Source organism: Amphibalanus amphitrite, unplaced genomic scaffold (genome assembly GCF_019059575.1).
Source record: "Amphibalanus amphitrite isolate SeventyFive unplaced genomic scaffold, NRLGWU_Aamphi_draft 000617F_arrow, whole genome shotgun sequence".
NCBI classification, from domain to species: Eukaryota; Metazoa; Arthropoda; class Thecostraca; order Balanomorpha; family Balanidae; genus Amphibalanus; species Amphibalanus amphitrite.
The window spans coordinates 236,349-258,309 of NW_024882111.1; the positions used below are offsets into that span (position 1 = coordinate 236,349).

Consider the following 21,961-nt stretch of genomic DNA (forward strand, 5'->3'; position numbering starts at 1 on the left):
CCATCTTATGACGTAGGCAAGAGGAGGAATAAGCAAACTATATCCTGCCGTTTTAACATTCACGATTTTTTACGAATTCGAGTTGACTGCTGATGCAAATTTCGGAAATTTGAATGTGAATAAATTTTATGAATGGATTAAAATCACTTCATAAACTTCCGACTGAACGATTCTGTCCTTGCTGACGTCACTATCATGGCGTCGTTTTTTCGTTTGGTTTGATGACGGAAAATCGAGTGAAAATATTGCGTACGTATATTTTGATTTAGCGTTCAAATGGGAGCGCGGGATTTTGCATTTATATCATTGAGATAGCATTTGTTTTATTTAATTATCATTTAACTCTAGTGTGGTCCTGCGGTAGCCAAAAGCTTGCACTTATTTATCGAAGTTGAAGTAAGTTTTTTTTAAATATAAGTATGTGAAACCTATTGGATTTGTTGAATGTTGATGTCAGTTGGGCAAACTAGGCTTTTGGAATCAAAATATGGAGGCATCAATAATTTGATTCTGGTGGGAGGAGCCATGACCAAATATGGGCATGGAATCAATTTTTTGATTCATTTGGGTACACTTTTGACTTCAAATGTATCGTTACGGTTGAAAAAAGGCCCATGACGGTGAGATTTTTCTTTAAAAAGGTAGAAAAATGTGGTAGCTTTCCAAAAAGTGTTACCTCAAAACTAAGAAATTGTCCCTTTGGCCTTGTGAATGGGAAAAAGACAGAGCCACTGTCCATCACGTAAAAGCTGTTTTGAGGAAATCACACTGTATGTTATTTTTGTATCATGAATGGCATACTAAACAATCAGTAATTGTGTGAAATGGCAAAATGAAATTTTCAAACCCCTTATTATCATTGTTGTAGTGCTTTTATATTTATTATATGGTTTTTACCTGTTGCTTCAGTTTTTGTATTCTTGACATTTAAAAATTGTAAATTGTTATCAAATGTAGTGAAGGTTAACTACAACAATGCTATAGGTATCTGTTGTGGTGCTGAGGATACCACTAAATGAGAATAGTAGCAAGATAAATGATGTATTCCTGCAAGTCATTGTTGCCTATCTCTTAACATTACCTGTGAATCAAAATAATGATTAGCCAGCTGATGGGGAATCAATATTATGATTATCTGTTTAAAGTGAATCAATTCCTTGATTGCCTTTCACTACCTATAGAATTCAAATTGTTATGATAGGAGCAATATTATTTTGCTTAGGAGATAGTTCCAGCATTTCTGTTCAAGATCAGGCATGCTCCGTCTTGAAACACTCTCTTATTTTTACGTGATTGGTAAGTTAGAAATGGTCTGCATTTATGCCCAAATATGGTCATAAGGAATCAATCTTTTGATGCCTCCATATTTTGATTCCAAAGGTCTAGTTTGCCCAACTGATGTTGAACAACAATCCACATCATGAAATCTTGATTATCCGTCATCTCACTATTCATTCAGGTTAGATTGCCACTCCTCACTTGAGAACTATGAAAGGAACTCAGCGCACATGACAATGATGTGAAATGATGACCACGCCATGTGTGAATCGCCATCTGGCATCAGAGTAGTGTGAAAGTAGAAAGTAGGCGTGTAGTCTCTGTACATCTTTTTTTAAGCACTTCTTGTACAAAGAAATAGGGAATTTATGGCCTTTGGGGAGCTGAAATAGCTACAGTAATTTTCCCATGGACATTGTGCTCTGGTGTTAATTGCTAGAATAAGGAGAAATACCATGACCATCTGAGTTCTCTTTGCATTTGTAGACTGGAGGAGGGTGCTGATTCTGCAATTAGTACCCTTTTTCTGCAATGCTATAAGCAGGAGCCCAGATTGCAATCACTAATGTGATGATGTTACTCCTCATGTGCTAAAAGAGGACATTTTTCAGCAAGCCAGTGTGCCATTTGAGCACTGGGTAGGTCTTGCCACTGCTTATCTTACTGCTGTCCTGACATCTGTTTTGTCTTTCTGATTATCACATACCATCAGTCTGTCATATCATAATGTTTGCATCAGCAATTCTGTTGTTTTCAGACCATGAAGCTGGCAGTGAAGCAGCCCAGTGAGAGTATGCCCAACATCCTCAATGAGGAGGGGAGTGACAGCATGCCAGCCACAGATGTAGACCAGGCTCAGCAGGATGAGGAAAATGAGGAAGCAGGAGGGGAGGAGGATGAAGGCAAGTGTAAATGTCAAGATTGGTTCCTGTCTCTCTGGGTTTCCTACAAGTGGCACATCTGACATAAAACATTTTACCTGGGGAGTGGAGGGTGAAGTTAAGCTTTCCCAGACCTGTTGCATTTCTTCAGTGCTGTGGGTGAGGTCTTAAGTTGAGACCTCAAACCCTAGTCTGCTGTTTTGTGCAGCCCAATTAAGATGCCTTTTTAGCTTTACATTTGAAGATGCAGCTGTCAGCTGATGGTACCCCATGTCAAGGTCTCAACTCTCAAGTCAGAGGATGGCATCTGAGGCCAGGGCAATAACCCCAGGGCTTAACTCCTGTTTTAGGCAAATGGCTTCAGCAAAAAAGGCTGAAAAACAGAGGTTTTCCTTTTTTATTTCCAGCCATTTTGTTTGGAAAAGGTCAATGAAGATGTAGCTCTATGGTCAATGTCACAACAAAGCTTACCATACTAGGAAGCTGGTCTAGACAGCTCATATTGCATAACATTTGATTTGATAGCTTATTCTGACTTCTGAGCACAATTATTCTTTTTATGACTAACTCAATTTGAGCTCAGTATTTTTCAGAAAGGCTCAATGACCTCAATCCAACCCAAGGTGTCATCCAAAACCCAACATACACTAATCAAAGCACCATAAATGATAAGTAAGTTGCAAAATCAGCCACTTTAGGTTTGATTTGGTCATTTACTGTACTAAATTAGCAGTTTTTGTGTCTCCGTGTTGAGGTTCCTCGTGTGTGTCACGGCGCCGCTGTTCCACAGACGCGCCGATGACGGTGCCGGCCGACGTGTCGTGTATCGTGCCCGGCTGCGGCCGCCGCCACGGCCGCATGTGCACCTTCCCCGTGGATGGCGAGATGAAGACGGCCTGGACCAGCGTGCTCGAGGCCGTCTTCCCCGCGCTGGACGTGAACGCGCCAGAGCCGAAACTCAAACTGCTCTGTGAGGTGAGCACGCACGCACACCAGTGCCTCATGGTTTATATGCAATGTGAGTGGTCAGTTTCCATTATTTTATGGATTTCTCTTTCCAATACCTGCTCAAATTTGTCGATTCGTTAAAACCCTCGCACATTATTTATGACCTTCCGTCGCCCGTTCTATCTCCAGGACCATTTCGAGTCGACCGATTTCGACGAGCGGGGCCTGATCCAGCCGGCGGCGGTGCCGACGCGCTTCCCGGGCGGCGTCAAGGTGATCTACAATAGCAGCGGCGACGCCGAGCAGCCGCCCGAGGAGGCCGAGGCCGAGGAGCCGCCCGAGCCGCCGCCCATCACCTGCTGCGTGCCCGGCTGCAAGACCGAGGGACCCAAGGACAGGTGAGAAGGGGCAGCTGGGAAGGACGGTCGGACCAAGGACAGCTGGGAATGGTAGTATGTGTATAGGGGCGGGACGGAGACTGAGGACATGTGCATGGGAAGGGCTGAAGTTTGCTGACAGGGAAGGGTTGAGACCACGTAAGACGCCCTAGCTGTATCGCTAGGGCGATGTCTAGCACACCATCTATCATTAATTCTTATAATTTTTGGGGGTTTTAACCAGCAGTTTGGCATTCGTGAGACGATTCTGCGCTCGTTTTTGGAACCCATAGCTTGTAATTTCATTGTACTAATGGTCTCAACCTATACTTCGGATGCGGTGAATACCCTTACCCTCGCCTCGCCACAACTCGAGTCGGGGTGGCGCTGGGTGGGAGGAGGGGTGCACTCGGTCCGAGCTGTGGCGAGGGCAAGGGCATTCACCACATCAAAACTAATAGGTCGCCTATCTTGAGAACAATAGCACAATATATCCCCTACCGCCCATGACGCTGTGGTGATGATGGCACTGACCGCTCCGGCAGCATGTTCGAGTTTCCGGAGGACCTGCACCGCGCCTGGTGCTCTATCATCACGGCGGCCACCAGTAAACAGAGCTGGAGGAAGGGCGAGCTCGACCCCAAGACCAAGCGGCCGCTCGAGATGCGCGTCTGCAAGGTAACACTTCTTCCCGCCATGACCCATCTGAACGTGTCACACGACACACGTTGTTATTAGACAAGAACTATTTGTACAGTGAGCAGATAAAATGCTGATTGTTTTCCATTTATTCCCGTAGTTATTCAGAGGTGAAAGGAAAATTGCTACCAACTGGCTTAAGTAAGCCAGCCAACTCGATGTCATTTCTTCCCGGTAACTCCCCGATGATATTTACCTACCCGCTCACCATGCTGCTCCCCACCCGCCAGGAGCACTTTATGGCGGATAATTTCACCGAGGACAAGAAGCTGAAGCCGGGCTCACACCCGAGTCTGTTCGACGGCGGAAAGAAGAAGGTCATCCTGCGCCCGTCGCCCGCCGTGCCGCCCACACGTGAGCACGCTAGTCGGCAGTCATGTGAACCTACATAGGCCGACTCAAGGCCCTAAAAACAGGCCGACTGTGGCCGCTGTCTGTCACTGCTGCTGTATAGTGGCAGATACCCTTGTCAACTGCTCACTGCGAGGGTACAGTCAAGCTCGCGTCGGGGACGATTTGTGTGAGATGGTTCAGCGATGTAGCCGTTTCACCCAGTGGAGACGATAGATAAAATGCAATGGTAACTGAACATTCAGTTGCTATCAGTCCGCATTCACCAGTGTATGACAGCCTCAATGAAATTTCTGTTCACGAGGAATTTACGTCCGTTGCCCATTTCCACAGCGAAGCCGAAGCCGAAGACCCATGGAAACGCGCGGAAGCCGATGACACCCAAAGTACCCAAGGAGTCGTCAGGTAAACATCTAATTGGATTCACTTTCCTTTCGAAAGCTGATCTTGAGTTTTTGCAATGTCACTCGTGACGCAGTTTCTCACTATTTAGTTTCCTTTCTGGGATATTAAACAATTCTTTAATTGTGCATAAATGATGGTAGGTGATTTTATTCTGCATACTTAATTTTCCATCAGATGAAATGCATTTCAGCGTATCACAAATACTCGGGGCTACTCGATGTCCGCTTGTTAAATGCGTATTTTAATCCTGTATTGATAATCCCATAAAATGCATACGCATGTTTATTCTCATTGTCGCTTTTTCGCCCCTGCAGGCAAGAAGCTGGGCCCGGTGTTTGTGAACGTCACAGACGACGGTCTGCAGCTGCTGCACAAGAGCGGCACCGCCGTGCCGCTCTCCGACCTGACGCTAGCCGGTGAGTGGCCCCCGCCCTCCCCGCGCGGTTCAGCCAGACCGGGGTGGCGGGCGGTCGTGGCAGACGGTCCCGAATTACCGGCCTGTCTGAGAGATTTGTGTGCTTTGGTGAATATGTATGTTCCATGATGCTTATAGATGATTCACGTCGGGTGCCTTTATACCTACAAGACTTAGCTAGATTGCTTTGTTGCTGTCTAGGCGAATCTGTAATTTACTCGAGAAATGGCCATGAACCTAACTTGGGAAAGATTGGTACTTCATCTGTGACCTTTGTTCTCACTGTATTTTCTCATTTATTTCTCTCTGTTTATGACAGAGCTGCGGCGCATCCACGAGTGCCTCAAGGACAAGCTGCGCGGGGAGCCAACTGAAGACGAGAAACGCAACCTGGAGAAGTGCGTCACCCAGGTACGACCCTATTCCCCGCGGGAGGTGATGACAGGAGCATATTCGACAAAGTGGACTCAGTTCTCAGTAGGAAACGATAGGATAGTCGCCTCCATTGAGATGTGACCTTCGTGCTTCCTAAAGCGTCGTGCTAATTGCTTTGTTGGGTTTCATGAGAGGCTATCGCCGTTGACTGATTCGATATCAGACAGGTTCAATACTCGCCACGATCACGCCATCAGCTCCGGTTACAAACGTTGCCGTTTTTCAGGTGAAGCCGGTGCTGGAGGAGAAGGAGCTCAGTGACGCCCAGGACCCGGATAACTCGCCCGTCCTGGTGAGTCGAGGAGTTGCAGTGTTGGTCAGCCTCGTACGAGTGCTTAAACCGATCGATGCTATCAGTCTATGATTAACGGCAAAGTCGGGAATCGGGTGGAACACTTTGCTAGTGCCTTCAATGAAGTCTTCCACATAAGCTGCTTGTGATGGCCGAACGACAACCTTACAACCAAATATGCCGTCCGGCCGACGCAAACGTAATTTACCACCATCACGGCTCTGATACGTTCTGCTCAGCCACCACACTCACAATAAGTGTCACTCAATGCTCAAAGGGTCTGTGACTCCGTACAGCATGTGTGCGCGTATACTCTGAGCTGTGACCGCTACTGCCGGCGGCAGTGGAGGCCGCTATTTGCCAACGACTTTTATCGGTGCCCTGTCCCGACACCGTTATGATCATGGTCTGTTCGTCTTATGACCATGTTCCGACCATGTTCTGGCCGGCATTGTCCGTCTTTCGACCATGTACTGTGTTTTTACCGCTGTCTGACCGTGGTCTATGCTTCTCTCAGGCGGACGTGATGGCACTCAACCCGGACATGCATGACGTGGACGTACGCCGGCTGGTGGACAGCATCAAACAGGTGGACAGCCAGGTAATACCGCGCCTCGCTGAGGGAGGGGTACTGGTACTGCAGCTGGCATAGGGCTGACCATTGTAGGTCTGGTGGGGCGGGGCATATTGACTGGTTTCGGCGAGTACGCGTAATTCGGAGCGCTGCAGCGTGAGGGCTGCTGTTTAGGTCAGGACAGGTGTCATCAGATCTGCTGCATTGCCTGATTCGCAGGCGTTTGTTATTGTGGTTCAAGAATGAATGGCAAGTGTAGTCAAAATGTAAGAAAGTAATGGATAGAAAGCTTCAGTTGCGGCTCGCCTCAAATGCATGAGAAGAGGGAATTCGTTATGGGTATCTTGTGTTCCCGGCCTGTAACCCTGACAGATGGCAAACTGGGGTTTCGATCGGTGCCAGTTGCGACTCTTGTATGACCCTACCGTGCGTCTCTTCGCTGCAGAGGCGGGAATACGAGCGGTCCCTGTCTCGGTTCTTCGAGGACTCTGACTCGTACGCCCGCGAGTCGGAGGGTCTGACTCTGAGGATCAACACCCTCAAACGGAAAATCTCCGCCATGGAGACCACGTGGGTATACCAGTAGGCGCACGCGATCAACTTGTGGATGGTCGTCCACATTGTGGTGGAAGTGTTGTGGATGGTAAACTCTGCAAAAGAGTTATGTAATGACTCGTGGTGATTTTTTTTTTTTACTTTAGGTTCATGATTCACTGACTCATTGAGCCCAAGCAAATTGACAGTTGTATAGAAGAACAGATGGGGCGTTCCACGACAAATCGACAAATGAAAAATTAAATTTGCACCCTCATATTTTATTCTTCGTTGAAAACTGGTGTAAGGGGTTGTGATGGGCGGGGAGGCCAGCTGTGGTAAGGATTTTTTTCTTCGAACAACGGTTTCCGAGATATAGCCTCGGGCAATTCCTGGAGTTCGCGCTGCAGCCCTATGTTTGGCGGCCTATAACTCAGAAACTATTGGTTTTTTACGATAAAAACTTTATATAGTTCAACACACAATCAACCAACAAACATTTTGGCTATCTCGGATTTTCAATTTTTGAAAATTTTGATCGCGTGACCTTTTGTCCTATTTTTCGAAGAATGACCTTGATATTTTCCCCACTGAAAGTTGCAATTTTGTCTGATGACGATTAAAGCCTTATCAAGTGTCATTCATATGCGATAATAAAAAAAGTGGTTATCGCCCTGCGTTGACCTCAGGTCAGGTCATTTTTATGACCTGTCCATTATTACGAGCGGGAGCGATAGCGAGATCTCGAGAATAAAGCAAGATAGCGACAAGCGGTAAACGGTAAAGGGTACACACGGATAAGGTCTATAATTTTTACTGAGGTCATTTTCAGGTCAGGTCAAAGATGACGTCACAGGAGCTAAAAGGAAGTCAAAATAGCGGCACTATACATAAATATGAAGTTTTTCTCGAATAACTTTCAAGGTATCCCAGCTAGGAACAAACTAATAGCACCATCGTGATCCTCTCGTCGATCCGCATCGAAACATATGAATTTTGACCTCGAAAGGTCGAAAGGTCAAAAGTTGACCCTAGGTCACGTGATCTAAGGTCAACTTTTGACCTTTCGACCTTTCGAGGTCAACATACATATGTTTCGATGCGGATCGACGAGAGGAGCACGATGGTGCTATTAGTTTGTTCCTAGGTGGGATACCTTGAAAGTTATTCGAGAAAAACTTCATATATATGTATAGCGCCGCTATTTTGACTTCCTTTTAGCTCCTGTGACGTCATCTTTGACCTGACCTGAAAATGACCTCAGTAAAAATTATAGACCTTATCCGTGTGTACCCTTTACCGTTTACCGCTTGTCGCTACCTTGCTTTATTCTTGAGATCTCGCTGTCGCTCCCGCTCGTAATAATGGACAGGTCATAAAAATGACCTGACCTGAGGTCAACGCAGGGCGATAACCACTTTTTTTATTATCGCATATGAATGACAATTGATAAGGCTTTAATCGTCATCAGACAAAATTGCAACTTTCAGTGGGGAAAATATCAAGGCCACTCTTCGAAAAATAAGACAAAAGGTCACGTGATCAAAATTTTCAAAAATTGAAAATCCGAGATAGCCAAAATGTTTGTTTGTTGATTGTGAGTTGAACCATATCAAGTTTTTATGGTAAAAAACCAATAGTTTCTGAGTTATAGGCTGCCAAACATAGGGCTGCAGCGCGAACTCCAGGAATTGCCCGAGGCTATATCTCGGAAACCGTTGTTCGAAGAAAAAAATCCTTGCCACAGCTGGCTTCCCCGCCCATCACAACCCATTAGACCAATTTTAAGCAAAAAAATAAAATATGAGGGTGCAGGGCACTTGTCGATTTGTCGTGGAACGCCCCAGATGTTCCATCAACCTCCCCCATTAATCAGCTGCTGACCTATGATCCGCTGGCCGTTTTGTCTGCCAGGTTCCTGCGCTTCTTCAAGTACAACGACCAGCGACGAGCGTTGATGGGCGCCAGCACCGTCAAATGGGCGGTACCGACTCTCACCATGGCCAGAGACATCATACAGAAGGTAGGTACGACACACGTCGTCCTCTGTCCAGCGAGGACGGCGGTGGTTACTGCAGCATCTCGTCTCCCTCTGTGATAACCTCCTTCGCTGCCCGCCCGGCCCTGACAACCGCCCCGTCCACAGGTGGGTAAGACGGCGTACGGTCGTATCCTGCGCATGGGCTTCCCACTGCCCTCTGCCGAGGTGGTGGCTGCCTCGATGGAGCGCGCCTCCGCCGGGAACGTGCAGTGGGGCCTGGTGGACGTGCTGGAGAACCGCGCGACCGGCGAGCCGCAGAGCATCCAGCCCGTCCCCATACAGCAGGTGAGAGACGTCGGTGGCGGCCGGCTCGACCGGTCAGACAGAATGGGTGGGATAGGCGCAGCGGGTGATGGACCGGCGAGGGTCGGGACTTGACCAACACGTGAAAGTGTTTGGAATACTTGACAGAGTTCCGTATGAAATGTTTTCTCAAACAGCCACGTTTTTCTGGAGAGGTAGCGTAACAATCCTTGGGATGCTTTATCTTCTTGTAATTGTGCTGTTCTCATGTGTGACGCGTAACTCAGCCGTTCACCAAATCGTCGGTTTATTTCAGAACGGCACGACGGAGACGAGAACTGAAGGAGAGCCTGCCGCCAAAAAGGCCAAGACGTCCGGTAAGTACCCGCCGCTCTGCCGTGTGGGGTGTTGGAGGCCATTTTATCAGGCCAAATAACACTAGACGTGACATGCATACTATTACTGACCTCATCCACCTAGCATCGGGGAGATTATCTATTGGCTTGAATTGACGATAAGTGTATTTGCTATCCACAGCGTATAGTTAGTCGGAGTGTTGTTTCATGTCTGCCCCTTGAAGCTCGACGCGTGCGCAAGCTCAGAAGCCGATTGGTTGGTTGGATGCTGTTGTGGTTAATTCTTTCGCGCAAACTCGTTCCCTTCCTTCCCAAATGCCTACATCGGTCGGTGATCCCTGCGTTTGCGACTTATTCACTAGTACCGTGATCATTTCGTCTCCAATCATCCCCTTCCGCACCGCGGCCTGTCATCTCCTGGACCATCTCACGCCGCTGCCCATGGCCTGATCTTCCCAGATCCCCATCTTCTGTCACTAACCCCACGCCGTCCTCCCGTTCTCCTCCTGCCGCTCTGACACCCCTCGCCCTCTCTCTCCAGGTTCAGGAGAGGCAGCGACGACCGGTGACAGCGGGGCACTGCAGGGCATCACCGCCGAACACCTGCAGAACGTACTGGCCGGCAAAGGCTCGCTGGTCGACTCGAAGGGGCGCGTCATCAAGGTGTCCCTGGCGGACGTGCCCGGCGCGCCGCCCGGCGCCAAGACGGTCGTCATGGAAACGCCCGATGACGCCGGCGAGGTGCGCTACGTGCCGGCGGAGGAGGCCGGGTCCGCCGCCGACGAGGAGGCGGCCGATGACGTCGAGCCCGCCGCGGAGACGGCGGAGGGCACCACTGACGAGGGGGAGGCGGCCGAGACGACCGAGACCTAGCGCAGCCGGCGGCGGCAGTGAGAGGCGCGCAGACAGTGCGCGGACAGACTGGAGAGCGCCCCACGCCGGGCGGCAGACTGGGGGCTGACTGGGTGCGTTATTTACCGTTTACGTTGTGCTGCGGACAGTGATTGATATCTCTCACTGGAGTCGCGCGCTTACTTCGTGTACCAGCCTATGCAGTGTGTCGGTATCATCCCAGAATTTTCTGACGGCAGTGGCACGCGATGCCGTTGCATAAGAGTTGATTTGTGTTTTGTCTGATATCATCGACTCCAGGGCGGGGCGGGGCATATCGGCCGTTCGGGGCGGCGCCATCACCGGTCCTGGCGTCGCACCATCTCATTAATGTTCATAATTAGCGAGCAGTTTCACCACGTCATTGTGAATACAGGCGATCATCACCCGGCGTTGTTTTTAATCGGCCGACACATTGGGCGCCGTGATGGGACCTCTGTAGATCGCAGTGAGCTTGGGGAACGGCAATGCGACGATTGTCTTCGTTTATGGCCCCGAAGCGTAAAAAATAGACGATTAAAAACCTTAAATGCAAAATAATTTATATATAGGCACAATATCCCACAAACAAGTGACAAGTAGCAGCTGGGACAGGTCGTTTTCATTAGCCGGCGCCGACGGTGACCGTGGCGGAGTCGACCTTCGGCCGGTCGTCGCTCTCTCCCTCTGTCTCGCGCGCCCGCTCCTGCACCTTGCTGCTCTTCCCGATCCCCAGTCGTGGCCGGCCCTGCGGCGGGAAAATGAGGAGGGGGATGAGTGGCGTCACACACAGCCAGACAGTGGAACTGCGTTCAGAACTGAACATGACTTACCCCGCGTTCGATGTCTCTCGGACGACGAAGATTCTACGTCGTCCGGCCAATCCCGTTCAAGGTCAGCGGGGGCTCGGCTGCGGTTATGGAACGTGATAGGCCGGACGACGTAGAATCTTCGTCGTCCGAGAGACATCAAACGCGGGGTTAGATTCAGAAAATGGATAATGGTTACTCGTAACAGTCTGCTGGTAGCTTCGAGGCCGTTAGACGCTAGACTGATGACGTTAAAATTGTGAAATCAGGCCACACCCAAGTCTCCAAACCACTTTCCGGAGGCTAGCAGCTTGGAACACCTGCAGGAGCAGCTGAGAGTCGCCCGCTGCCTCGGCCGGCCCGTGTTCCTGCTGGGAGACATCAACTTGAATGTGCTGGACGCTGCCTCGCCGCGGATCTGCCGCTACAATAGCCTGCTCTCCGAGCTCGGTTTGGTGCAGCTGGTGAACCAGCCGACTCATCTTCACCCCGTGCCGACGGCGCTCGACCACGTGCTGACCGACCAGAGAGACCCTGTGCCTGAGGTCGAGGTGCTGCCGGTCGCCATCAGTGACCATCAGCCCGTAATCGTCACCGCGCGCCTCGGCCGTGTGCGCAGACCTCCTGAGTGGCGCACGGCGCGCCCCTGGCGGCGCTGCGACTGGGACGCCGTCTGCCTAGAGTTTCTGGGGGCTGACTGGTCAGCGGTGGACGGCGCTACCGATGTGAACGTATGTGTCCGCGAGTTCATGACCATTTGGAACTCCGTGATTGACCGACTCTGCCCTGCGAGACGAGTGCGCGTCAGTAGGCCGGACTGCCCGTGGCTGGCCGACGACCCCGCGCTTCGGGCACTGATGTCGGAACGTGACGCCGCCCGCGACACCTGGATCTGTCTTCGGTCTCCCGAGTCCAAGGCAGACTACCTTCGGCTCAGAAACTCTGTAAAGAGTCAGCTCATCAAAGCGCGTCGTGACTTCTTCTGTGACGAGTTGGCGTCGGGGGACCGCAGAGACTTCTGGACCAGGTTCAGACGCATAAGTGCCACTCGCCGGCCCCGGCCTGCTGCCGCTGCCGACGCTCCGGAGCAGGCAGCTGCCTGGGCCGACGAGCTGAACAGGCATTTTGCCACCGTAGGATCCCGCATCGCTGACGAGCTGCGGCAAGTCGCGACCGAGGGCCGGCACGCTCAGCGCCCGCCCACCGTCTGCTCCACCAGTTTCCAGCTCCAGCCAGCTACCCTGCCAGAACTGTGGCAATGCATCCAGTGTATGAGCGCGTCCAGGGCGGTGGGGCCGGATGGGGTACCACTCTTTGCGGTACGGCGCTGCTTCCCTGTTGTTGGCCCCCATCTGCTTCGGCTGGTAAACCTATCGATGATGACGGGCGTGTTCCCCGAGTGTTGGAAGTTAGCATGTGTCGTGCTAATACCAAAGTCCGGTGATCTTACCCAACCATCAAATTATAGGCCTATTTCACTTTTAAGTGTGCTGTCAAAGATTTTAGAAAAAGTAGTATGTGTTCAACTTACAAATTATGTCGAAGCCAATCACTTGCTGAGCCCATCTCAATATGCTTATCGTTCACACCACTCTACTGAGGACGCCGTGATCGACGCTGTCGAGCGCCTTGTCAGCAACACCGACCGTGGTCTAGTATCGTCGGTAACGGCGATCGATCTATCAAAGGCGTTCGACAGCGTCGATCATGGCGTCCTCCTCACCAAATTGCCATGGTATGGAGTCACTGACGTCGGCTGGTTCTCCAGCTATCTCGATGGACGGCGCCAGCTTGTCAGGGGTGGCGATGTGACCCTGCCTGTACCCTGCGGCGTGCCCCAGGGCTCGATCATCGGTCCGATCCTTTTCATTCTGTTTACCTCAGACCTTCCGGCACATCTAACTCATGGCCGCCTCATTTCATACGCAGACGACACCCTCCATATAGACTGTGCCTCACCTGACGGGCCGAGCCTGGCCGAACTCCGAGCTAGGCTGGAGCTCACCATGCGCGAGCTTCATGCCTGGTTCGGAGCGAACTCATTAAAAATGAACAGTAGCAAAACCGATTTCATTATTGTTGGTACAAAGCATAACGTAACAAAAACCCATGATTTCAAGTTCGAAGTGGAAAACTCTTTGATTCAGCCCTCAAAAACCATCAAAATTCTTGGCGTCACTGCGGATGCGATCCTGTCATGGGAGGAGCACATCACGCTTGTCGTCCAAAAGTGCAACAAAATTCTCTTTTCACTGCACAGATTCAGACACTATTTTACACCTGAAGTTCTCAAAATCATCGTTCAAGCCTATGTCTTCCCGCATATCATTTATTGTCTTTGTGTGTGGGGTGGGGCGGCCAAGGGACAGATGCAAAAAATTCAGAAGCTAATCAATTTTTCGGCCAGAGTTGTAACAGGGGTTAAAAAACACGAGCACATCACATCATCTCTAAATTCCCTTGATTGGCCGAGGATCGCGGCCCTGGTGGCGCGCCGGGACGTCACCAAGGTGTGGAGGCTGCTGCGGACGGACGGCGCACCCTCCAATGTGCGAGAGCTCCTGGTGCCCCGGAGCGTGGTGTCGACCCGGGAGACGCGCGGCTCCGATGGCGGCGACCTGCATGTGCAGCGCTGCAGACTGTCATCGAGCCAGAGAGCCTTCTCATACCGCGGGGCGGTAACCTGGAATGGACTTCCACAGTCTGTCCGTGGCATGCCCACCCTCCGCGCCTTCAAGGCGGCGGTCAGAAAATGTGACAACACTTAGCGCTCCACTCACTTTACTCACTCGCTCATAGGCCTCATCTTCTTTTATCTGGTGTTTAACGTGTTTATAGTGTTTGCCTACTGCTTAATTTACTTTACTTTTAAAATGTAATGGCCTGGTGTCTTAGGTATGTGTTTTAATCCCGTGTTTTAGTAATGTATCATCTGACGTGAGATCAGAATAGCCACTGCGTGGATGGTCTCTACAATAAACTCATACTCATACTCATACTCATACTTTGCGACAAGTTGTTCGCAGATAACGTGCCGCTTTACCGATACTGTTAAAGGGACCCTCCCACCTTCAAAAAAGTTTATGAATTGGCATGAAAGTGATGTCGCTCGGTTCAGAAAGAGCGAAAACGAATATCTACCAAATTTCACCGAAAAATATTCACCGGTTTTCAAGATATTAGACTTTTACTTTTGTTTACTTTTTTGGGATCTCCGCTGTTTCTAGCGACTTTATTTTAGAAGTGCGGCGTTTGCGGCAGATGTTGCGCGCAAATAGCATATACCACCGCGTGCTACAAAACGTTTTAGTCAAACATTTAAAAACCGTTGGATATTTGCGCTGACGTCACACATTCAGAGGGGTATTCCTAAGCATTAGCCCCTCTGAATCAAAATGCTGCAATTTTGAAATTCAATATTTCCGATTTAAGGCATTTCTCGATGTTGTGAATGCCGAAACCGGTAATTGTGAGCCAGGGACCCCATTTTGGCTATCTCAACTCAAATCTAATGTTAAGGTGGGAGGGTCCCTTTAATGAACAGCCAAACCAGGTCGACGCTAAAAAAACGCATCAAAACGCTTCAAGCAGAATTAGTCCTAAGCCCAACCCTTAATCAACCCAAACGCAAACCACCGGCACATCACGACACCGGATTGTACCGAAGTCCAAAAGTAAAACACTACTGACGCCACCCCTGCCAGCCCTCTCCGCCGATCTCCGGCCGCCTCTGACCTGGTTCAGTCCCTGCAGCAGCACGCACGCCTTGCAGACGGGCTGGGACGAGATGTACTGGCAGCGCGAGCAGGTGCCCTGCGTGGGCAACCGGGCGGCGTCGCGCACCGCCAGACTCTCCCCCGAGTGGATGATGTCGATGATGGAGGTGGCTCGGATAGCCTCCAGGTCCTTCAGGTAGGCGCGCGCGTAACCCCTGACGGAGGGCGAGGGTAGTGAGGTGGACGGACAATATTTTACACGCCATAGATGGGAGAACACACAGTGTATATACGAGGCCTGATCAAAAAGTATCCGACCTTTGTCCCCAGACAATAAACGCGAATGGTTACAGAGTTCGAACTGTATTCTCACTCAAAGTACGCCCCTTGCGAATCTACACACCTAGCCTAGTTGCCCTTCCATCGCTGGAAGCACTGTGAGAAGTCACTCTTCGCGATCGCCAACAGGGCCATTGTCGCATTCGTCTTGATCCCCTCTGTGTCCTGAAATTTGGTGCCTTTCAGCGGCATTTTCAAGTGGGGAACAGCCAGAAGTCACATGGGGCCATATCGGGTGAGTGTGGGGCCTGCCGCACCTGCGTGATGCCGTGCTTGGCCAGAAACTCCTGTAGGAGATAGACTGAGTGGGCTGGCGCTTTGTCGTGGTGAAGCTGCCAGTCCTGCGTCGCCCACAACGCCGGTCTCTTACGCCGCACAGCGTCCCGTAGATGACGCAGAACTTCCAGATAGTATTGTTTGTTGATCGTCTGACCTTCTGGAGCATACTCATGATGAACAACACCCTGATCGTCACCGTCGTCAACACCAATTTCAGGATTTCTGCTCGTCGAGGGCCTGCCAGGCCGCATGTCGCTCTCTACTGAACCTCGACCGTTCTTGAAGCGGTTGTACCAGAACTTGATTTGGGTAACGCCCATCGTTTCATTGCCGAATGTCAGCTGAACTTTTCTGATAGTGTCGGACTGCGTTTCCCCAAGTTTCTGACAAAATGTGAAGCAATATCTTTGCTCATTTCTTTCGGTCATCTTGACGCTGGGAGGAAATGCGACGACCGAGCAGTAGGCACGTGCATACAAGCAATGCTGGACAGTGACTGAGCTGGACGTGGACGCTGAAAATACGTGTGCACGTGCACAACGATTAAGGTATCATCCACACAGGGTATCACACACCTGAGCCTAATGGCCTTCGAGCAATATGGAGAACAGAGGGCGAGGACATCGCCACCAACAGCCAAGCAAACACCTAAGATGTGCTATACGTCAGCAGGGCTTTCACCAGCCTGCCATGATCCAAGAGATACGAGTCAAAATTTGACTCCTGTAGACATGTAATGCCTATGAGAAATAGGCCAGTCTATTTGGTTTATCAATGAACCCAGAGTTACCGGTCGTTATAAAAGAAGGCATATCGATCCTGTTTGGCGCTGCCTTACCTGTAGGCGTTGGGCGAATAGATGCACTCTGTAGAGAAGTAGTCGAGCTTCTTGAAGTAGGCGTACATGACGATCTCCTTCTCGTAGGTGTATTTGAAAGGCTTGGAGCGTGGGATGGAACCCTCGGTGCCCTGGAAACGTGAGGGAGACCAAACATGGAATCGAACAACCAGCGTCGGGTTGCCTAGCCTATAGACCAATGACAAATGGAGTCACGTTTCTTTTGGAAATCGATAACCCAACTTTGACGGGCAGCAAAAAAGGCAGTGGCAAGTGGCAAGGAACAAAATTTAAAAAACAATTTCATACAAATTAAGCGCGAAACATGTCCGCCTTTGTATCTTATTTGTTTATTAGGATTAGTTTAGGGCGCGTCAACTGCACTAGTAATAATTTTTGCGCCCATTACTTGTCAGCGTAATATCCATGACCCGTCCCAGCATCATAATCGGCGGGCGATGCGCGAAATACCAAAACACCTGTAACTACCCTCCCCCTAATATCACCTCTCTGTTAAAACGAACCCCCACTGTCAGACCTCCCCTGCCCCTTACCTAGGCTACGCCTCCCCTCCCGCTCCCAGTGACTCATCCCGCCCGCCCTGCGAGCAGCCCCCGGCGTCTCACCGTGCTGATGGCAGTGCACCGCTGCAGGCGCGCGATGTCGCCCCTCAGCACGTTCATCACTACCGTCTCGGCGATGTCGTCAGCATTGTGCCCGGTGACGATCTGGTCGACGCCGAGCTGGGCGGCGCCGCGGTCCAGCGCCTGGCGCCGGAACACGCCGCAGAACGTGCAGTTGTTCCGCAGACCCACCTGGGACGGAAGGAGGTGGGGCTGATGTCAACCAGGCCAGGAACAATCCTGAATAAGAAAACCACACTTACCCATACTACATCAAACCACCAAAGTTAGCAATCATGACATTTTTCTGGAAAACACATGCGCACAGCTCGACATAATCTACCCTGAGCACGTCCCCATGACCATCTCTTGCGGACCTGTTTGACGATGTCGTCCATGGTCCAGCCGTACAGGTCCTCGTATGAGAGCACGGTGAGCGGTATGCCGTACTGGTCCCGGTTCCTTTTGACCGTCTCCAGGCTGTCGTCGCGGTACCCCGTGATACCCTCGTCGATACTGAGCAGCACCAGGCGCAGGCCGTAGTCGTACCTGCAGGTCAGGTCAGATCGGGGTCGTGACACCCCGTGATACCCTGGTAGACCCCAGTACACCCAGCACTAGCACCACTAGGCGTTGGGATCTAGATCTTGCTGCATCTTACTACTGGGATGCTATATGGATCAGGTCGAAGGAAAATAGCCGTAACTCATGTCATTCGCCATACATTAAGATAGAGGTTGCAGAACACGCCCCTGCCCGGTACCATCATAACCCCACAATGCTCGCCCCGCGCCCGCGGCGTTACCCACCTCTGGTTGAGCTCCTTCATGACGTGGGCGAGCACGGTGGAGTCCTTGCCTCCGCTGGCCGCCACCGCCACGTACTGGCCGCGCCGGAACAGACGTGCCGCCGTCACCGTGTTGTGCACCTCCGTCTCAAATGCCCAGAAGAAACACTCGCGGCACAGCGCGTCGCCAGTCTTCGGGCGCTGCCAGAGGGACATGTGGAAGGTCAGATGGGGAGGCATGGGTAGTAGCTTGCAAAGTAAAAACGCAGTCACTTCGAATGATTGCAACGGTTGCAAGATACACTAAATATATCCCAATAAGCTGTCTCATACATCAAACACAGTGACATCAATTAGAGCGCGATCTTACCTTTAGGATGGCGTTTTTGCCGCAGCCAGTTTTACACTTCGGAGCCATCGCTCCTGAAAGTTTCACTTATGTCTGTCGCTCAGTTATGTAGACCAGACGAGCAAGTGCCTGTAACAGACCGTAACAGATAAAATACTGATGTCTCACTTTTAGCAGCCATTTAGAGGGCAGATCCGAAAACGACTGGCCTTTTTAGGGAAAGTCACAGTGGCGCATTGATACTTAGCATTTTGCCTATCACGCAAAGTGTCGTGTGATTATATAGACCTGTAGTGACTCTTCGAAAGTGTGAAAAGCGTGTTGTGCTGTTCGAGTGGATCTTGATTGATAGCACTTCCGAAAACTAGGTGAGAAAATGTTCGGTCGACGGTCGGTCTATTCGCCATTCGGTCTTTACATCAAGTCCCTACCGAAAGTCGAAAACGAATCAGTATGCACGTCAATTCTCACCATATTTATTGCCAGTAGCATTACAGCGTAATACGGTGTTATCCAAAACCAGGAAGGTTGGCAGGGTACTGACAAAAGCAGACAATGACCCGTCGCGGTTTAAAATAAACACAACACGGCGCTTATCGAGTTTGAGAACAGTCAACTCGTCAGAGCGCGAATACGTACAACGCAGGATACATATGTACAACAGTGGCATAAAACCGCACGATAACCCCAATGGGTGGGATTACAAAAAAAAAAAAATGATGGTACAAACGATCGAGATGGTATCGGCTTTCATTGTGATGAACGCTAAAATGAAAACGAGCGAGGCATGATGAACAGCACAATTCGACGCACATGCGCCCAGCATGGCCGGCCCTCCAATTCATCGACAGCGCATCACAAATTGACACTTCACCGCTGACGACACTGTCACCAGATCGTTTTGCCACTAGTCTCTCACTCGACAGTCCGTTCTGGCTTCAAAACGCCAGAGTCCTGGGCAGCCACTGACAGCAGCCCATTGCCGCGGTGCCACACCTGGTCACCAAACACTTCACTAAGGACCACGGCGATAGCCTCCTCTCCTAGCAGTCCATGGCTCATCCTGTCCCAAAGTTCAAAGTTCACGCACCGCAGCGCTACACAAAGCTGTCGTCGTCGTCCGGCACGGGCAGGCTGTCCTGCTCCTGTCCTGGAGCTGGCGACCCGGCTGGAGAGTCGTTCCGCGAGCCGGGCTGGTTTCTCATCCTGTCCCCTCCACCGCTGCTGCTGCTGCTATTCAGCGGCCCCAGCGCCGACGACAGGCCTTTCTTCTGCTCCAGCTCCGCCCATGGATTCTCCGTGGCGAACCTGACGAACGTGTCGTCGAAGGAGAGCCCGCCGCCGCCGCCGTGTCCGCCCCGGCCGCGTGGCGTGCCGAACCCCCGGCCGCGCGGCGTGCCCCAGCCTCCGGCGCCGCCGCCGCGCGGGCTGCCCCGCGGACTGCCCCAGCCGCCGCGGCCGCCGCGTGGGGACGGAGTGAAGTCAGGCAGCCGGCCGCCGGGCGACGGCGACTGCACCAGTGGTGAGAAGCGGGCGGCACGGCCCCGGAACCCGCCGCCGCGTCCGCGGGGCGTGAACGGCGAGCCGCCGAAACTGGACCGGTTCATGGCGCGCCAAACTCAGATGGTCCGACACGAGCACACTGGAGTCACTGACCGAGCGCCGCTTCAGGTCTGTCACTGGCTGCCACTGAACACTAGCAAACCAGATATCAAGTGCCAGTGCAGTTAGAGGCGCTCCTCACTGTGTGATCGGTACTGAACGGTTCCACCACTGGGCTTCAACAACCTGAACCAAAAACAATACGCAGTTGTGAGAAATAACAATAAAATATAATCAGGCTCCTTAAGAGTCATGACCGATGCAACAACACAACTGGCAGCTTGGGCCCTAAAACCTGAAGAAGCTGTTAACTAACAAGATGTTCAAGAAGTTTTCTGACTGAAACTGCAGCATTCAAATGTTTTCATTTCTTATGATAGATATTTATGTAGGAACTGTTAACAATAGGTAGGCTCTGATAAGGCTTCAAGAGAAATTGGCTTCAAGACAAATTAGAAACTAACAGTTTAAATAACTATCTTTTGAATTGTTATTTCATAAATCTGTACTAAAACCCAAAATGCATGGGACTTTTTTTACCAGTCCCTGCATCATACCTTCAGTAAATAAGAATGAAACTCCACATAAAATGACTTGTCTTATTAATTTTAGCAGGAAATTGACTTGATCATCTAGCATGGTTCAACTCTAATGCATTTCTTTGTGGTAAGCCTGTTTGAATTTTTTGTCTATCAGATACTGGGATGGTGAAAAATGCAAATGAGGGGGCCTGCTAACACAAGGCTAGCCTTGTGGTATGGCAACAAAGAGAACAACAGCTATCTGAGGAGGATTAAGCCAGCAGACAATTATGTACAAATTATAATTTAAAATATTAACAATACCACCTTTATTTATTTCAGTTTGATAAAAAAGTTTACATCAGCTCAGCTTGCTTTACCTACAAGTACCTACTGGCTGTATATCAAGTACCAACCAGCCAGACTGCAAAGCATGGCAGCAGTTGATAAGAAAACCTACCAGCTCTAGTAGCAATTGTGGAGAAAAGGATGAGCTAGCACCAACCACTAACAGGCCAGAAATCCTTATTAGCCCACAGTCTGCACTGGACAATGCCAACAACCTTCCCCAGAGAATTCATATAAGTGCACTGGTGGCAATATGACACCAGTCAGCAAATGCTTAGCCATATACCATTAAGCCATATCACACCATTAAGCACCACATCCAGTGGACCAAGTGCTAACCTGAACTCTCACGCTATTCCAGGCGGTCAGGTCAGGCAGCGGCAAAAGGCAATGCCACATGCATTGCCCGGGAATCAAACTTAGATGGCTGAATCTAGAGGCAACGAACTTACCCCTAGACCAGAATGCTCCCCTACAGATACAGACTGCCTAGGACCTCCCCTCCCTATTCCAATTCAAAATGACTCATGCTTGGAAGGATTGGAGTTCAGTTCTTGACATAAACTAACAGTGTATCTGAAAAAAATATTGAAAGTACACTGCATGAAAGTACACCCAGTGCTATAGATTGAGGCACGTTTGAGGAAATGACACATAGGTACCCAAAATATTTATCAAAATCTCAAAAACACAAAAAACATGGGGTAAAGGCGTGTTACCTACGCAAAAATATAGCCTAGCGTCAAGACAGTAAAATTCTGTTCGAAAGCGTTATTTGCAGGAGCTGGGGTACTCCTCAGGAGGCGGAGCTGCAGGGATCGTTCGCAGTCTGCATCCATAAGCAGTACTCGATTTCAGTTTTAGAACACACCTTCCTGGATGTAAATGATGATGGTCGACATTTTAAAAGTGATGTCATAGATTCATAAACGGCGTTTACTCATCATTGGTTTATTTTCAAACCCAAGACACTTGTTTCCACTTGCTAGTCATTAACAAAAGTGAGTGAGTGAGGGCTGATGACGTAAGTAATCAAAAAATAAATTCTTTT

The 21,961-nt window shown here is 50.3% G+C and overlaps 2 protein-coding genes across 8 annotated transcripts; one reads left to right on the plus strand and one right to left on the minus strand.

Moving 5' to 3' along the window:
- Positions 1 to 65: 65 nt before the first annotated feature.
- Positions 66 to 11,108, plus strand: LOC122363339. 3 transcript variants are annotated; one of them, XM_043332484.1, is made up of 16 exons: positions 66 to 249; positions 2,036 to 2,180; positions 2,950 to 3,134; positions 3,297 to 3,505; positions 4,030 to 4,162; positions 4,414 to 4,537; positions 4,868 to 4,939; positions 5,254 to 5,355; positions 5,674 to 5,765; positions 6,016 to 6,081; positions 6,599 to 6,682; positions 7,101 to 7,225; positions 9,104 to 9,212; positions 9,336 to 9,515; positions 9,790 to 9,850; positions 10,371 to 11,108. In XM_043332484.1, the coding sequence occupies exons 2-16, from the start codon at positions 2,039 to 2,041 to the stop codon at positions 10,700 to 10,702; spliced, it is 2,016 nt and encodes a 671-aa protein (XP_043188419.1). In that variant the 5' UTR covers positions 66 to 249; positions 2,036 to 2,038; the 3' UTR covers positions 10,703 to 11,108. The 3 variants fall into 3 exon arrangements, with proteins under 3 accessions (XP_043188419.1, XP_043188418.1, XP_043188420.1); XM_043332483.1 differs by having other exon boundaries at positions 187 to 396; XM_043332485.1 differs by lacking the exon at positions 66 to 249 and adding an exon at positions 1,362 to 1,459.
- Positions 11,109 to 11,250: 142 nt separating this feature from the next.
- On the minus strand, positions 11,251 to 21,725 carry LOC122363340 (cytoplasmic tRNA 2-thiolation protein 1-like). Of its 5 annotated transcripts, none has more exons than XM_043332488.1 (8): positions 21,706 to 21,725; positions 18,461 to 18,570; positions 18,113 to 18,291; positions 17,681 to 17,852; positions 17,307 to 17,495; positions 16,681 to 16,811; positions 15,244 to 15,439; positions 11,251 to 11,447 (listed from the first exon to the last, which is right to left on the minus strand). In XM_043332488.1, the coding sequence occupies exons 2-8, from the start codon at positions 18,506 to 18,508 to the stop codon at positions 11,325 to 11,327; spliced, it is 1,038 nt and encodes a 345-aa protein (XP_043188423.1). In that variant the 5' UTR covers positions 18,509 to 18,570; positions 21,706 to 21,725; the 3' UTR covers positions 11,251 to 11,324. The 5 variants fall into 5 exon arrangements, with proteins under 5 accessions (XP_043188423.1, XP_043188422.1, XP_043188425.1 ...); XM_043332487.1 differs by lacking the exon at positions 21,706 to 21,725 and adding an exon at positions 21,634 to 21,670 and having other exon boundaries at positions 18,461 to 18,568; XM_043332490.1 differs by lacking the exon at positions 21,706 to 21,725 and adding an exon at positions 21,610 to 21,628 and having other exon boundaries at positions 18,461 to 18,568.
- Positions 21,726 to 21,961: the final 236 nt, after the last annotated feature.

Excerpts from the sequence above, each read along its gene's own strand:
- LOC122363340 (XM_043332488.1), bottom strand. The coding sequence starts at position 18,508 with ATGGCTCCGAAGTGTAAAACTGGCTGCGGCAAAAACGCCATCCTAAAG. Across the intron at positions 17,496-17,680 it reads TGGACGACATCGTCAAACAG|GTGGGTCTGCGGAACAACTG; the intron begins GTCCGCAAGAGA and ends CTTCCGTCCCAG. Across the intron at positions 11,448-15,243 it reads TGCTGCAGGGACTGAACCAG|GGCCGGCCACGACTGGGGAT; the intron begins GTCAGAGGCGGC and ends TTCCCGCCGCAG.
- LOC122363339 (XM_043332484.1), top strand. The coding sequence starts at position 2,039 with ATGAAGCTGGCAGTGAAGCAGCCCAGTGAGAGTATGCCCAACATCCTC. Across the intron at positions 4,538-4,867 it reads GCCCGCCGTGCCGCCCACAC|CGAAGCCGAAGCCGAAGACC; the intron begins GTGAGCACGCTA and ends CCATTTCCACAG. Across the intron at positions 5,766-6,015 it reads TGGAGAAGTGCGTCACCCAG|GTGAAGCCGGTGCTGGAGGA; the intron begins GTACGACCCTAT and ends GCCGTTTTTCAG.